We start from the raw sequence: 17,342 nt of genomic DNA on the forward strand, positions 1-17,342 counted from the left end.
ACATGCTACATGCAGGTATGTTGGTACTTTATGATCCTCTTTGTTTGAGGTGGTTTGCCGCCATCTTGTGACATCAACACGCAATTTCCAACCCCATTTGGAGTAGGTGTCAAATGTTAGCTGATTTTCGCTATTTGGCCCCTGTCCCCAGCGACTGGCTTGGTTTCATTGCACACAGTTCTGAGAACTGCGGTTTGGGCTAAACACTGCATTGAACAAGAAATGTTTGCAAAATGTGTTGAAATTGTATCCCAGAGGTTAGTTGTTCTCTGAGCTAACCGAAACACACACACAATTCCTGCATCTGATTTGAACTAAGATTCATTCTGAATGAATCGCGAGTGACTTGATACTGTTCTGACTCATAAAGCCCTCCAGACAAGGATACAATTACCCATCATTGGCAGTACAGTCCATAGCCCAGAACTGTATGACATTGTTGATTAAAGCGCGTCTCCCACAGCATCTTTATATGTAACACACATTCTTTTCGCAGGAATATGTTGCGTATAGCCACACAGGCAGGATCATACCGGCCATCTGGTTCCGATACGACCTCAGTCCAATCACAGTCAAGTACACAGAGAGGAGGCAGCCCCTTTACCGGTTCATTACCAGTGTGAGTGAACTCTACTGTGGCTTTAATATCAGAAAACTCATCCAAAAGTCACTTTATTTACATTTTCTGTCTGTAAATTATATGGTCATGGGGAGACAGTGGACATTTAGGTGGTAAAGAGCGGAACGTTCTTTCCTTCGTTGATTTAATATATTTATGTGCAGTTTGTTTATTATGTATATACAAATTTCAAATATAAATCAAATCTCAGCATTTGCTGTTTCAACTTGATCGTCATGATCAGCAGTGTGCCTCAAGAGGCATAAGAAGCACACAGATTTGATGCAAATTTCTGTTGTGCTACGTTTCTGCACTTTCATCTAATGTCAAGTTGCTTTAAATGAATCATTTTACATAACCTTGACAGATGAAAAGCATGCCATTTATTTATTTCTTTTTTTTAAATTGTACTTATCAATGCTGTGTAATGTTATTTATGCATTTTTAAAACACCGTTAGTAGCGTTTGTCCAATGAAGAACATATATTATTTTATCATTTTTAAAACATTCTTTCATCGCTGTTTATTATAAAACATGGTTTATTAAATTTGAAAAAATATAGCTAGTTACCCCCTCAAGTTTTAAAGCTTGCTTCAAAAACCGTTTAGATTGCTTGGCTTTTAACACAGCTTGAGACTGCCATTGTTTTTGTCATTGTATTAAATTAATCAATTGAAATTATTGTTCATTTGTATTTTTGTATGCATTTATCTCCACCAGTTTCAGCTACTGTTGTCCTTAAAATATTAAATAAATAAAATTGAGTTGTGTTAAAAGCATGTTATCAATTTGGGGTTTGATTTTTAAATCATCGCTGACCAATGAAGTATATTACTGAATTAATTTTAAATAAATTAAAAATGTTACCTCTGTCACAGCAAAAGTGACTTTCAATGAAAACCATGTTATAATATTAATATCTTTGTAACCTTTCACCAATGAAATTATCTGTAACAAGATACATCTTTTTTTGTGTTTTCCGTAAAAAACGAAGATCTTTTTTTTTTTTCTCTGATTCTTTTCTATGGGCAACAATGTTATTTATTAAAATTTTGTTTCTGTCCAATGGAATGCATGTTTTCATTCATTTTGAAAGAAATGTACATATTTTCCCTGTGTGTAAAGCATGAACACAACAGTATCTCTAATTCTTGTGATGTCTTTTGTTTGCTTTAAACCGGCAACAAGTCTTTTTCTTCATGATTTGGCTGTTCACTATATTTGTATTGTGTCACTAGGATTTTTTTCTCTCCTGCTTACTGACAGTGTGGTCAAGGCTAAATTGGTCTTTTAGATGATGAGTTCCACGCTAATTGGCCCTTTGTGTTGTTTTGGGTTTGTGGTGACTTCAGGGAACTTAAAGGCAAGCTGACTATGTTCTCAGTGTACTTGTGTGAATCATTCCTTAAGATTGTGAATCAAGTATGAGGCTCTTTGCTTGCATCCCCCCTTAACCTTGCATGCACCTAACAGATAGTTGACCAGTCACAAGCATTTCGATGCTGACAGATTGTATGTCATGTGTCACGTTGTGTGCAGATCTGTGCCATCGTTGGAGGGACTTTTACAGTTGCAGGGATCATTGATTCGTGCATATTCACCGCATCAGAGGCCTGGAAGAAGATCCAGATTGGAAAAATGTCCTAGGACTGAACTTGCCACTGACCCATCCCCACACCTATCAACACCCCTCCATGTTTTATTTATAAGTACAAAGTAGCCTGTTAGCTAAATCCAATCCTGCTTCTTTGTAGAGAATGTATCACTGTGACCAGTGAAGGGGCACAAAGCACAGAACGGTCCGGCTACTGGCTCCCATCTCGGTTAGCAATACTGCCTCCAGGCTCAGTGTTCTCTGGTGACGTGTGAATGTTGACTATCACGTCTGCTTCCTCTGGCCAACTTTAGTGGCAGGGATCAGCCAAGGGAGGTACAGAAACATTTAGTGCGTCTTTTTCATTAGGTACATTTTTTATATATTACATTTTCATTTTTTTTTTTTTTTTTCCCAAGCCAAACTCATTGGTAAACAGTATGGCGGTCTATACAGTCACTCTAAAATGTGATTTAGATTTTTTTCACAATCATCATCATGTTTAGTGGCTGCCATAAAAGCTGTATTGTTACCCCGGTATTCACAGGGAATCAGAAATCTGCGAGTAATTGATGCCCTTCTAAAAAAGGTTTGCAGTTGTTTTGAGATAAGATTTTAATTCAGGCCGTGACCACACTCGTAACTATAAAGCACATTACAGTGGACGATTTCCCAGATCGGGCCTGACATATTGTGTCGGGAACGACAAAAAATAACTCCTTGTCATGTGATATAATCCACAATCAACAATTTTGCATCAGAGAAGTCATGCCAAAATGGTAAAAGTTTAGCATGTTTGACTTTTGGGATATATTCCATGGAGTCGGACTCCCTCCACCATAGCACCTTGACATTGACGAATAGGATTGTGTCTTGGTCTTCTCCTATCTCAAAGGTTGTAGGTTCAATCCTGAGCCCCCTGTGACCATGTCCAAGTGTCCTTGAGCAAAATACTGAACCCCCAGGTGCTCCTGATGCTGTGTCATCAGTAGGTGAATGAGGAGCCCTGGTTAAAGTGTTTTGAGTACCTTGAAGGTAGAAAAGCGCTGTACAAGTGAACCCCTATTTGCATTACATGAGTAGATGTCACAGGATTATGGAAAACAATAGGCTCCACCACGCCCGCGACCCTAATGAGTATAAGCGGTATGGAAAATGAATTAATACTTTCTATTAAACAGGGCTATGGCCTGAATATTAAAGCTCCTCACCTTACTTTAATGTAGTTCTTTTGGCACAAACATGCTACTAAAGCAATACTTTTACACAGGTTTGGCCTAAGCACAAAAACTGTAGCTATGTAAGTTTTTCAGCAAATAACGGAGAATATAAAAAAAAAAAAAAGAAATCAGCTGATAGGTGAATTTGCAAATTACGAATATGCAGGGAATGCTGTACTTCACAGTAAATGTGGAGTTTATCCCCCTCACACACACACACACACACACACGTTCACCCAATGCCCACTTTTTCCCCTTTTTTTTGACCATTTTACCAGCTCATCATTGCCATTCAATGTTCTTTTGTCTTTTTTTAAAGTTTTTTTTGCCCAATTTTGGTAACATGTCATGATGTTAATGTTGCCAGACATTCTTTTTGATTTAGTTTTTCCTTTTATTTGTGGCCACACTAAGCGGTACAGAAAATGGGTGGATGGATGAAAAGAAAAAAATCTCAACACTAAGAATGCCGTATTCTTGCAATATTAAGTCTCCTCCTGGTAAGGTCGTTAAACCTCAAGAACAATTTAAAAAAGTATAAATATAATGCTAACGTAAAGTCGTAATAATACAAAAAACTGAGATTTTACGGGAGTCAAATTAATTGTCCATTAACATGAGGACAATTTTGGTGAAAAAATGGCCTTTGTTGATGAGTTAACCATGTTTTTAACGTGGCTTTTTTTCCATGAAGATATGGAAAGACTCCACAGATAGAGAAACGGCTTGTCTGTTGTATTTATGATCATGTGAGAATTTTGACACAAAGCTGTTAAAGATGACACTCTTCCCCCACCCCATTTTAATTTTACTGCTTCCCCCACCCCCATTACTGTGTGGGCACACTTCTTCATAGTTTTTTTTTTTGCCTCCCCCCCAAGCAAACCAAGTATTGTCCTGCTTGCTTTTTTTGTTGACAGATCACTTCCTATGTTACAAAAACACTCTGAGGTCACCCATTTCATTTTGTATTCTATTCTTGTATTTGATAAAGGTGCCAATGAAGTTACTGTCATTGACTAAGATTGTTGATTAAATGATCTACTATTTATTTTTGACATTTAGGGAAAAAAATAACAAAAACCTTTTGTTAGTTTCTTGAAAGAGACAACTTGATTCCAGGTCCATCCATCCATTTTCTACCGCTTATCTGAGGTCAGGTCGCGGGGGCAGTAGCTTTAGCAGGGACGCCCAGACTTCCTTTCTCCTCAGCCACTTCATCCAGCTCTTCGGGGGGATCCCGAGGCGTTCACAGGCCAGCCGAAAGACATAGTCTCTCCAGCGTGTCCTTGGTCGTCCCCGGTGTCACCTCCCGGTGGGACGTGCCCGGAATACCTCACCAGGGAGGCGTCCGGGAGGCATCCGAATCAGATGCCCCAGCCACCTCATCTGGCTCCTCTCAATGTGGAGGGGCACCGGCTCTACTCTGAGATGCTCCCGGATGACCGAGCTTCTCACCATATCTCTAAGGGAAAGCCCGGACACCCTGCGGCGGAAACTCATTTCGGCCGCTTGTATCCTGGATCTTGTTCTTTCGGTCACGACCCACATGACCATTCCAGGTCCAATTCACAAATTGGTACTTTTATAGTCTGGAAAGCAGACAAGATGTTGGTTCATTTCATAATAAAAGCTCAGAAGCTGAAATGTTGTGTGTCCATGTTGTGTTGCCGAAGACGTACAAACACAAGTATGATGCTGGATGCATTGGAAATGGGTGTCACAGTACAATAAAAAAAAATAAAAATTTAAACAGGAGAAAAGTAATCTTTGCATCTCATTTGGTGAGATGGACCTTGCTCCTCGTTTACATCCCGTAAGTCGTAATGTGTGATGTCAGTTTGTAAAAGGCTGATAAGCTGTCACCGTGTGTATGTGTAGTGTCAATAACAGCCTCTAAGTGTGACTCAACTGCTTTTTAGTCACCCTACAACTGTCAGCCTCAGGTGACCACCTATGCCACTACATTCAAGGCGGCGCATCCACCACTAAATGACAGCTTTAGTGCGTATGCACCTGCAGTGTGGCATGAATCATCACTGAGCTTGTCAGTCAACAACACAAGCTCACTTAAGACAAGATAAAGACATCAAAATAATAGAAGCATACAGTGCATTTGGAAAGTATTCACAGCGTTTCATGTTTTCCCCATTTTGTTATATTTCAAAATGTTCAAAATTCATATTTCATTCCGAAATGAACTACAGTAAAAAAAATAAAATATTTTTTTATCATAATTTCCACCTCGACTAAGACCCCAGTTCCACCTGAAGAAAAACAGCCCCAAATCATGATGCTGGCACCACCATTCTTCTCAGTAGTTATGGTCTTTTTTTTCTTTGGTGACGAGCAGTGTTGTGTTTGCGCCAAAGTTCAACCTTGGTTTCATTGGACCATAACAAATTTGCCCAAAGGGGTTTCGGAGATTTCAACTGTTTTCTTCGTAAGATAAAGCTTCCATCTTGCCAAACTACACTACGCTACACTACATAGCCAAAATACCTACAGCTCCTTCAGTGTTGCTGTCGGCCTCTGCAGCCTCCCTGACCAGTTTTCTTTTCGTCAATTTTAGAGGGACATCCAGTTCTTGGTGATGTCACTGTTGTGCCATATTTTCCCCACTCGATGATGACTGTCTTCACTTAGTTAAATGATATATTTAATCCATTGGAAATTCTTTTGTACCTTTTCCTGATGTATCCCTCTGATGCAATGAAAGCTCTCTGTGGACCATGGCTTGAGCTGCAAGATGTAATTACAAAAGTGTCAGGAAAAGCATACTACAACAGCAGAATTTTACTTGCCGTTATTCAGAGACACTTTGAAAGGTGGCAGGATTGTCCTGACTCCTATTGAAAATTTGTTTGAATGTGATTGTGAACACAGCCACAAAGCCAGTTATAAGGTGTCCACACAATTACATTATATCGTTGTTTGTTTTTATTCTCCCTCTGAAAGATTTCAGTTATTTTTCAATTGAGTTGTACAGGTTATAAGTCCCATTAACTATGGAAAACAAAGTTTTTAAATTATTTGTCTCATATTTTTTTTGTCTAATATAACAAAAACCTGTCATTAGAACTGGGGTTTGTAGACTTTTCATATGCGATGTATGTACAGTATATGTTATTTCTTAAAGGTCCTATGCCATCAATGTTTTTTGGTTGTTTTTTCCTAATCTTTGTCCTTTTATTGGGTTTGCAAGATAATTTGGGTAGAAAATGCCCAGGATGCCCTTTTCAAGCCATTCTAATAGGTCTTTTACACCTGGCAGTTGAGAAGGTCCGGATTTCTCATTGATATTCAGTACGTAAATAAGCTTTGCTCTGATTGGATCGCTGTTATTCTTAGTTCAAATATGGAAAGCATCTTTGCTCTGATCGGTCCTTGGCGATATCATGGCGTCTTGTGGCAGCCAAGCGATTGTAGCAACTTTGCTTTTAGATCCTTCCATGTGGGGTCTGTCATTGTGAAGCAGAATTCACCAAGCGCTTGTGGTATGTGACCACATATTCTTATGCAGCTGCATAAACTAGATTACTGTTCATATCCTCGAAATGTCATATGTTGGGACCGCTATAAACCAAGGACCCCTGTATGTGCTGTGAGACTGCCTGGCGACCATCAAGGGTGTCCCGATCCACCTGCCCAAAGTCGGCTGAGAAAGGTTCCAAGTCACCCATAAATACGATTTAAATATGATTGATGGATGTACATCACTGATTTGGAAGAAAACAGAGAGAAGTGAGGAGATCTTTATATCTTCCCATATAAGGTAACAGTTGTACAACTGAAGTACTTTGCATACAAAAGCTAAAAAATATACAGTAAATGTGGTACGAAAATACTTTGGATTTGTTTTGAAATCATAATGCTGCCACCCAGTGGCTGTTGTGCTGTTAGGCACGTGTATTGCAGTCCATAGTGATCCCAGGTTAAAGTTCAACATGTATTAATTTACACTGACATAATGCAATGTAACACACAGGGCCGTCCCCTTTATTTTTTCCCCCTTTCTCTTATCCTACATCTTTGTTTAGATCACATATTGGAGGAGGCAAAGCAGGGTGCATTTGTCGAGGAGAAGAAGTCACTGCTGCAGAAGCCCTCCTCAGACAAGTGTCCGTACTCGTTGTTGTAGAAGGTCTGACCCGACAGCTGGTTCAGGAAATGTGGACGTGTGGAGCTGGTGGAGCCAAAGCTCCGGCCCAGAGAACCGTGGGGGGCCGTCAGAGGCTCCGTGCTGCTGCTGCTGCTCATGCGCCTGAAGGTGGGACACCAAAATGCTCAATAAGTACACAAAATACGTCAGATATTGCCATGCATGATTCAACTACCGCATTGCAACAATAATGATATTAAAAACTACAATGATGACAAAAATTATTGTACAACAGTACAAATAACAGTTGTTGTATAATTCACCTTTTTGACACGGCACCCTTTTGCCTGTGTTCAAGTCTCTGTAATTCTTCTGAGGCTAAAACCATCCCGCTGTCTGTCTGGTTATCCTGAAGCGATAAAGTCATATGAAATCAGACGACCTCGGAAAGAGCACAGCAGTCACACCCTAAAATCAACTTTCTTTCTCATTTGGATGATCGAGAAGATCCTTTTGAACATGTTTATGTATGCTTTAAGTTCCTCACTTGATTGAGAATACATTTTTGTAGTGTGTATACCGTATACACTGTATATACACTTTCCTGTAGAGCAATAACCTCTTAAAAAGTGAATAACCTTTAGGGTGAACTGAGGCCATAAATGTATATTTCACAAAATTGCTAATAAAAGGATGAAAGTTCTTACCTGAGTACTCTTCTGAGCGTGAGTCTCTAAAGGGAACTCTTCAAACGTCTTCACTCTCGGCTGGCATGTCTTTGTGGCTCCCACGAGCAGACAGCCGGCAAAGGGCACACAGTTATAATACCTGCTTAAAAGACGAGAGAGGTCAGCATGCAACATACGTGATGGAGCCTCGCAATGAGACTTCCTTGAATTGAGACTCAATTAAAACCTCAGCGGACCTATTCCGCTCGTAGAACATTTCATGAACATCAAAATGATCTCAAGTCTGTCACCAAAAGTTTAATGACCATACTGCCAACAGTTAGGTCATTGCTTTAGAAAATTAAAAATAAATAAGTTTAATGGCCAGGAACTCAAAAGAAGTTGACCTGTTCACACAGGGGTGTCAGACTTATTTCCGTCACAGGCCACATTGTTGTTATGGTTTTTATCATAAGAGGGCCATTATGACTGTGAATATAAAAAGCAATGAAAAAACGTGGCAAGCAAATGTGTAACATCAAATCTCGACTCTGTTCCTCCAGTGTTCTCTACAAATAGTGTCCAGCAATCACTGGTCCGTGGAGCAGTTATTACTTGGCACTATAAATATGATGAGATTTGCTGCACCTGGTCAACAGCTCCCTAAATGTATAATGTAAGAGCAAGCAAGAGATGAACTTGCGTCAGTACCTCGTCGGAAGCGTGTTGGAGGCTAGCCTCAGTTCCTCTTCAGATGGAGGACGCGATGAAGCTTGAGAGAAGCCATCATCCTCTGAGCTCTGGGAGTGGTTCAGAGGGTTGTCGTCCTTCCCGTCCTGTGGGGAAATTAGATAGGATCAAAAACAGGTCGGAAGAGCTCTCGCTGGATTTATTATCTCACAGGCAGATTGTTGTCCTGCAGCAGGTCTGCCAGGGTTTGCACCAGGGTGGGGAATGGGGGCCTCTCTTTGGGCTCTCCGTCCCAGCACGCCAACATGATGCCATATCTACCAACAGAGGGCAGAAAAGTCATACAAAGCATTCCTAAAAAAAAACTGTTGGACTGTAAGGAAACTATATAATTTCAATAAAAATGCAAGTGTTTACAATTTGAAGTTACAGATATATGCTTAATTATGTATTGGAGAACTCTGCTGTGTCACAATGTGATACTAACTATTATCGCTTTGATAAGCTTATTGTGATAAATAAATAAATACATACATTTTAGCAATTTGAGGGGAAAAAATTGTTAAATTAATGCAAAAAATATCATGTGACTAGATTCTCAAACTGCTTGGGTCACATACAGCCCACCACTGGTTTAGATCTTACATTTCAGGGGAGGCAGTTTCTGGCGCTCTCATTCTGACGCCATCTTTCAGTCGTTTGCAAAACTCCTCATCAATCTGCACTCCAGGATATGGAGATGCACCTGGAAGGAAGGGAGATCGAGCAAAGGAGCTGGTACATGAACAAATAGGCATGTTGATTGCATCTGCTTCTAGCAATCCAAGCAAATTCCCAATTGCTCTGTGCAAACACAGAGAGTTACATTTCAATGGCGACACCACATAGCCAGAAAAGACTGTGTTTGAATCGTCCTTTCTTCCATGTCTTCAATTATGTGTCTTGATAACAAGTTATTTTACCAAGTGAAAAGATTTCCCAGAGGAGCACTCCGAAGGACCACACGTCACTCTGGCTGGTGTACACTTTGTCAAAGATACTCTCTGGAGCCATCCACTTCAAAGGGAGTCGGGCCTGTGAGAGTGTCAAAGCACCAGACAAATATTACAGCCGAGCCATAAAAGTATAAAATTGCACCTGTATAAGAGTGAATCGTAATGTTCTTTGCATTTGGAAACAAATTGGTTTGCGGAATTGTCGTACATTTCCTTTCCTGACATAGTCAGGGTCTTTGTATATGTCTCGGGCCAGGCCGAAGTCGCAGATCTTCACCACGTTGTTTTCTGACAGCAGAATATTGCGGGCCGCCAGGTCTCTGTGGATACACTGAGGATACACACACACACACACACAAACACACAAATGCATATGCATCAACGTGTGTGTATGTGCATGTTTTTGCATGTTTACAGTGAGCTAGTAAACTGTCACGACATTGTTTTCCTCTGAGTGAGTGGTGTCATGTGAAATGTAATCATCTGTTAGTTTTGTTGTTTGATTGCACACTGATATGTGGGACTGGACTTTGTCTGCCAGCGCGTGCAGCTGCCAACACATGAAAGAGCCACTGTGATGCTGAATCTGGTTGGAAAGTTTAGTGTCGCTGTATTGCTCTAAAGCTTCTCACTTTGATGTATTCATTGTGAGTAATTAAAATGAGATACATTTGATACTATGAAGGCAGACTTGCAACAGAAATGTTTGAAGGGCTTAAAAGACCCAGTGAAATATCTTTTTGATGATCTTTCCATTCACATGAAGACAAAATTGATTGAGACTAAAGCAACAAGAATTGACAAAAGTACATACAGCGGCTGAAATAAGTGTTTAACACGTCACCATTTTTCTCACTAAATACATTTCCAAAGGTGCTATATTGACATGAAAATTTCACCAGATGTTGGGAACAACCCAAGTAATCTATACATACAAAGACAGTAGAACAAATAAGATGAGAAATTAAGTTCTGTAATTCTTATTTTTTTTTATTAATTAAAAAAAATATTAATAACAATTTTAATCTTGTTGAATTACTGCCCAACTTGGCCTTCTGCAATTTGCAGAAATTTTCACCTGCCACAATGAGATCAATTTTCCCCCTCTTGTTAGTTATTCAACAATTAGAACTGCTCTGTAGCCACTGTAGTTGAAGAGTGTATGTTATGAGCTCACCAGCACCAATACTTCAATGAGCTTGGTAAGTCAATAGTACTTCAAATTTGAATCTACAACACTAGGATTGTCCTACATAATGAAGTATATTTTCATATATAAAAAAAAAATAATCTAAATCACAGCTCTTTTTTTTCCCAATTGTGACAATAAAAGAGACCCTCATAACGCAGCTACCATTCATAAATCAATATTATTCTAGTGTCAAGAAAGGGAAATAATTTGTAAGTATTGAAGATATGTTGACTACTGACTGATAAGCTTATGTAGCCAAGACTACATAGGATTTAGATTCTCATTATTAGTTTAGAAATATACTGCATTTGTCTTTAGACTCCATCCATTGGTTCAAAAGAATAACAATGTGCGTATGCTTTCTGTAGTTCTTCTACATGATAATGATCTTGGTTGCAATCTACTTCCTACGAATGCAACCTTGAGAGACAAATCACCATTTTTCACATACTAATTGCTACAGTGCTGGTAATGAACCTTTCTGGATGCCAGGAACTCCATCCCACGGGCCACTTGGAAACTGTAGCAAATTAGATCTTCTATCGTCAAAGGCGTTTTCCACAAATCCTCCACTGTGAGGAGACAGAAAGGGAAGCTCAAAGATGCAAGTCATGTGATCTATGTAAGTAATGTCAACACAATCCACTCTTTTTCTGAATAGCAAAGCAAATTTATTTATATGGTGCATCTGCTACACAAGGTAACTCAATGTGATTTACATGATTAAAAGCATTTAAAAACAAAGAAAAAAACAGCTTATAAACATTTAAAACGGAGAGAAAAAATAAAAGTACAATTTAAACAGCATACAGTGCAAGAAATATCATTTAAAAGTGGAAATGCTCTAAAAAGCACGAGAGAAAAGAAGAGCTTTTAACCTGGACTAAAAAACATTCACACTTGGGGCTCACATCACTTCTGTTGGCAACTTATTCCATTTGTGTGCAGCATCATAGCTTAATGCTGCTTCACCATATTTGCTTTGGACTCTGTGCTCCATGGTTGACCTGAGTCTGTCGATCTCAGAGCCCTACTGGGTTTATATTCCATTAGCATTTAATTCATGTATTCAGGACCTAAACTGTTTAGTGATTTATAGCAGAACTTTAAAATCTATTCTAAAGCTGACTGGAAGCCAGTGTAAAGACTTTAGAATTGGAGTATTATGGTCTGACTTCTTTGTTCTGGTCAGAACCCAAGCTGCAGCTGTTTAATGCTCTTTTTAGGAAGTCCAGTCAGAAGACCATTACAATAGTCATGTCTACTATGGATGAGCTTCTCCTGGTCTGCTTGACACACATGCTTTCACTCTGGAAATGTTCTTCGGATGGTAGAAGGCAGTTTTAGTAAATGATTTGATATGACTGTTAAAAGTCAGGTCGGAATCTATCAGAACACCATGGTTTCGGACTTGGTCTTTGGTTTTTAAAAAGAGTGACTCCAAGTATTTACGAACAGCAATCCTCTTTTCTTTATTGCCAAAAACAATTATCTCAGTTTTGTTGTGGTTTAATTGAAGAAAATTTTGGCTCATCCAGTTATGTTTTAGACAGTGACACAACACCACAATTGAACTGTAGTCATCTGGAGACACTGCTAGATATGACAGTGTGTCATCCGCATAGCTATGATAGTCAAAATTAAAGTTCTGAAGAATTTAACCCAAGGGTGGCATATACAGGCTGAACAGGAGGGGTCCAAGAACTGACCCTTGAGGGAACCCATAGGTCATTGCCATTTGATGAGATAGAACACTTCAAATGGTTACAAAATAACTCCTTTCCTCCAGGTAGGACCTGAACTATTTAAGGTCTGTTCCAATTAGTCCTACGCACTTTTCCAACCTGTTCAGCAGTATATTATGATCTACCATATCAAAAGCCGCACTGAGGTCCAGCAAGACCAGAATTGACACCTTTCCTGAGTCAATATTCAACCTTATATCATTTAGGACTTTGATTAGAGCAGGTTCTGTTCTTTAGATTTTTTTCCCCATGTTATTGTCAACATGAATGTTAAAGTCTCCCGTTATGATGAAATAGTTGTAGTCAGTACAAATAACTGACAGCAGTTCTGAAAAATCCTTTATATTGTATCTTGGAGGCCTACAAATTATAACATAATTTAATAACTAATATCAATTACTTAAATATTAATTAATAATAATTAACTAATATTCAATAAATAATTTAATAAAATAATAATAACAATAACCTTTCCGTCACCTTTAACTAAAAAAACTGAGATATTCAAAAGAGCTAAAATCACTGAGTACAATTTATTTACACTGAAATAATGACTTAAAAATAACAGCAATACCACTGCGTTTTTTTCCGAGTCGACACTAGTCCAGATCATAGGTTGTAATGATGTCATTAATCAACATTGACTTATTACCCAGTAACCTGATCTTGAAAAGAGCTAGTCTCGCAGAGATAACTGGAGACAATGGTTTGATAGATTCACATTTTATCTTCACTAAGTTTGTAGTTCAACTTTTTTTAGGACTCACGTTTATCCACAGCAGGTTTCTGATTTGTCGTGTTGGACGATGCTGTCTGAAGGCCGATGAGCGGGGAGGAGGATGGTGACGGGGGATGGTGGCGAGCTCTTTGGTCTGCTTGACCAGCTTCAATCATCCGTCTTACTTGGCTCTGAGTTTTGGGAGAGCGATCCTAATTGTAGAAATGATTGAAAGCGTCATTTTATCAGTCAGAATCATGCGAGAGTGCCTCTAATTGACAGTGGGTTGATACCCTATATGGGAGGAAAAACTCCCTCTTTGCTCGCAGGAAGTTGGACAGATTCCCATACTTGCAGTATTCCACAATCACCATCAGTGGACCTGTTCAGATAAACACTTACAAATGAGGCATATCTGTCCCTCAAAAATGAAATACAGTATTTCTGCTTTCCTGATCAGAAAAAAATACATTTAGTACCCAATTTGACATCATAAGGATAACCCCAAGAACTTTGCTGTGCTCCCATGCTGTGATTTTATATCCCCGACAGAGTTGTTTATGCTTTAAGCATACATGGCACTGGAGAGAAGCAATACTAAAACACCCACCCCAAAAAGCAAGTTTTGCTGTGAGGTAACCGAGGGACAACTAACAGTAAAGATTCCCATGAGGACAAAACATCTGTTCCAACAACGAGAAACAGCGCAGCTCAGTTGGTGCGTTCATGCACTTCCAACTGACCATTTGGCTTGGTGCAGGCTCCTAACAGGTTCACTACATTCAGATGGTTGCCAATGTGAATGAGGATCTTCAGCTCAGACATTAAAGCCTTGTGCTCGCTGGCCGTGGCGCCGTCTGAAAGCACAGAATGGAAGGTAACCATACCTTGATCATGTGACGATATAACTACAGTGCATCTAGAAAGTAAGACAATTCAAATTCTGTACTTTGCTGGCATTTGGACAACAGTATTGGGACACCAATTATACCAAAAGGAAGAAAAAAATGGAAGAATTTTACATTTTGTATTTACATATTCCATCCATTTTCAACACCGCTTATCCTGGTTAGGGTTGCGAGGCGCTGGAGCCTATCCCAGCTGACTTCGGGCGAAAGGCGGACTACACCCTGAACTGGGCGCCAGTCAGTCGCAGGGCACATATAGACACGGACAACCATTCGCACTCACCCGTCCCTGAGTGGGAACTGAACCCACGCTGCCCACACAAAAGTCAGGTGAGTGTACCACTATACCATCAGTGACCATACATATTCTAATTTTATTATGATTTTTTTTAAGTTTACCTCATCTTGAAATGCTCTGGCCCATCTGTACATAAAAAAATTCAAATGTAGTCAATGAGCGGAAAAGTTTGCCCAACCCTGCTGTAACGTGTTGGATTGCAGCATGTTCAGCCCACAGGGGCCATGGTACCTTAAGTAGGTCGAGGTGTTGAACAAGCAGCACATATCACAAACACACACATATTGTCCTGGTGTTTTGTTGAAATGAAAGGAGCACAATGGCGCCTACACAAGTGGTCGCCTCGGTGACGTGCTCTTTGGTATTAACGTGCTGATGAAGCTCCATTATAGTTATCATACTCATCAAGCAGTGATGACTCAGCTATACAATCATTTCACTTGTTATTCTAGTATCACAGGCTTAATTATCCCTTTGACAAAAAGTAATCTCTTGAAAAAGGATTCTCTGTTAGGGTTTCTTCTAAAAACAACAAACTACCTCATTCAATTAGGGAACAATGTCTCCTGGAAACACAGAAGTATATTAAGCTCAGCTTTATGATACGTTTGACGCTTTTGAAATTGAAAGCTACACCCAGTGCACCTGCTTCCCAACAATATGCCACTGGGTCGGGGCATTCAAATGCTTCCACACCAAACTCATCCATTCATGGTTTTATGGGCCTTGCTGCAACAGAAAAGTACCTTTGCCCACTTCACACTCTTAATAAGCTTTCACTCCAGCACTCGATAGCGCAGTAGGCAGAATTATGTCTGTCCGTCGACCCATCTGCCTGGCTTAAAAAAAATCTCTTCTTTGCCAGGAATCCTTGGTTTTAGTATGCAGTCCACAATCTTTCTACCTTAGCAGAGGTTTAGTCTACGGCAGAATTTGTTTAAATACAGTGGAACCTCAGGTTACGAACGACCCTTTTATGGGTTAGGCCCAAAATTTGCGAAGAAAAATTACTTCTGTTTACATGCTAGCTTTGATTTGCAAAAAGTCTTGGCATGGGCAAGCGGAAGGATATACGTTGTCCTTCTTCTCGCGCTGCGTAACTGGGCTCTGTGCGTCAGACAAGGCAACAAGTGTACTGTGACGTCTTCCAAAGATACGTGAGATGTTAGTCCGTTTATCTCACCTTTATTGCAAAGCAACAAACACGTCGACGCCTAAACAAAACAGTAGTGTATTTATTTTTAACCAAGCATTGATAGAAATACAGTAAGTATAACTTAGTGCTGGGGCTGGAACGGATTGATTGCATTTCCATTCATTTCAATGGGAACCACTACCTCGCTTTACAAACCTTTCGGGTTACAAACGAGCTCCCGGAACGAATTAAATTTGTCACCCAAGTTTCCGCTGTAAGAAGTATTTAACCACTACGACTACGAAATTGTACGCACTCCCAAAATTTTCCACCCAGGGAAACCGCCCCCCAAAAACATGCCACTGGGTCTGGGCATTCAGATACCGCCGCACCAAACTCTTCCAACCATGCCTTCGTGGACCTTGAGGAACAGAAAATGACTTTTCCCAAATTGCTCTAACAAAGCTGGGAGCATACAATTGTCCAAAATGTCTTGTCTTAAGAAATACAAATTAGGATTGGCCTGGCCCGGCGGCACGGTGGACGACTGGTTAGAGCGTCCTTACAGTTCTGAGGACGCGGGTTCAATCCCCGGCCCCGACTGTGTGGAGTTTGCATGTTCAATCCCCGGCCCGTCCCTGCGTGGGTTTTCTCCGGGCACTCCGGTTTCCTCCCACATCCCAAAAACATGCATAAATTGGAGACTCTAAATTGCCCGTAGGTGTGACTGTGAGTGAGAATGGTTGTTTGTTTGTATGTGCCCTGCGATTGGCTGGCAACCAGTTCAGGGTGTACCCCGCCTCCTGCCCGATGACAGCTGGGATAGGCTCCAGCACGCCCGCGACTCTAGTGAGGAGAAGCGGCTCAGAAAATGGATGGATGGATTGGCCTGGCCCAATCCCTAGGTGAAGTGCTATGCCCCAATACTATTGTCCATGCAAGGTAAATTGATGATGTTAACTAATTGTGTACACAGTGATGCATATGAAAAGATAACTCTGACCTTTCAGCATCTTGACAGCCACAGTGTCCAGATGTGTGCGCTTGCTGATTCCGTAAATTGATGCCTCAATTACCTTCCCAAAGGCACCGTGGCCTAAAACCTTTCCTGTGTCAACGGACACAAAACGGACACAATATTTAGATCAACTGATATTTACTGGGGCAATTTCCACATCCTGAAACAGCTTGGCAATGGAGGAGTTACAAAATGTAAATGCATTTGGCAGCTATGGAGACAAGCCAGATAAATTACAACTTTAAATGCAGTGCTTGAAAAACAGTACGCTCCAATGAGTTGCAGCCATGGAGCAGATGCTTTTTCCTCAATGTGTTTTTAAAGATCCGTGCAATATTAACTTTTCTTGGCAGTCTACAATCCAAACTCAGCCATTAAGAAGTCACAGAAATGGAAAACAAATTTGGTTTTGTCCATATATTCTCATCTTTATTTTCCC

The 17,342-nt window shown here is 40.2% G+C and overlaps 2 protein-coding genes across 17 annotated transcripts in view; one reads left to right on the plus strand and one right to left on the minus strand.

Moving 5' to 3' along the window:
• ergic1 (endoplasmic reticulum-golgi intermediate compartment 1) overlaps window positions 1-5,081 on the plus strand; it is a 28,040-nt gene extending 22,959 nt beyond the window's left edge. For 2 of the 4 annotated variants that reach the window (XM_061786672.1, XM_061786669.1), the window contains one exon: window positions 497-2,143. In XM_061786672.1, the coding sequence (XP_061642656.1) occupies window positions 497-736 (240 nt within the window). In that variant the 3' untranslated portion in view covers window positions 737-2,143. The other 2 variants (XM_061786670.1, XM_061786671.1) reach the window with 2 other exon arrangements.
• A 2,094-nt stretch (window positions 5,082-7,175) lies between these two features.
• Window positions 7,176-17,342, minus strand: part of flt4 (fms related receptor tyrosine kinase 4) — an 87,522-nt gene continuing 77,355 nt past the window's right edge. For 12 of the 13 annotated variants that reach the window (XM_061786657.1, XM_061786654.1, XM_061786656.1 and 9 more), the window contains 13 exons: window positions 16,889-16,993; window positions 14,288-14,401; window positions 13,838-13,926; window positions 13,594-13,756; window positions 11,559-11,653; window positions 10,098-10,220; window positions 9,857-9,968; window positions 9,540-9,639; window positions 9,106-9,211; window positions 8,916-9,040; window positions 8,244-8,367; window positions 7,860-7,945; window positions 7,176-7,698 (listed from right to left, as the gene is read on the minus strand). In XM_061786657.1, the coding sequence (XP_061642641.1) occupies window positions 7,476-7,698; window positions 7,860-7,945; window positions 8,244-8,367; window positions 8,916-9,040; window positions 9,106-9,211; window positions 9,540-9,639; window positions 9,857-9,968; window positions 10,098-10,220; window positions 11,559-11,653; window positions 13,594-13,756; window positions 13,838-13,926; window positions 14,288-14,401; window positions 16,889-16,993 (1,565 nt within the window). In that variant the 3' untranslated portion in view covers window positions 7,176-7,475. The remainder of the gene's footprint in view (window positions 7,699-7,859; window positions 7,946-8,243; window positions 8,368-8,915; window positions 9,041-9,105; window positions 9,212-9,539; window positions 9,640-9,856; window positions 9,969-10,097; window positions 10,221-11,558; window positions 11,654-13,593; window positions 13,757-13,837; window positions 13,927-14,287; window positions 14,402-16,888; window positions 16,994-17,342) is intronic. The other variant, XM_061786663.1, reaches the window with a different exon arrangement.

The sequence above is a fragment of the Phyllopteryx taeniolatus genome, chromosome 10 (genome assembly GCF_024500385.1).
Source record: "Phyllopteryx taeniolatus isolate TA_2022b chromosome 10, UOR_Ptae_1.2, whole genome shotgun sequence".
NCBI lineage: Eukaryota > Metazoa > Chordata > Actinopteri > Syngnathiformes > Syngnathidae > Phyllopteryx > Phyllopteryx taeniolatus.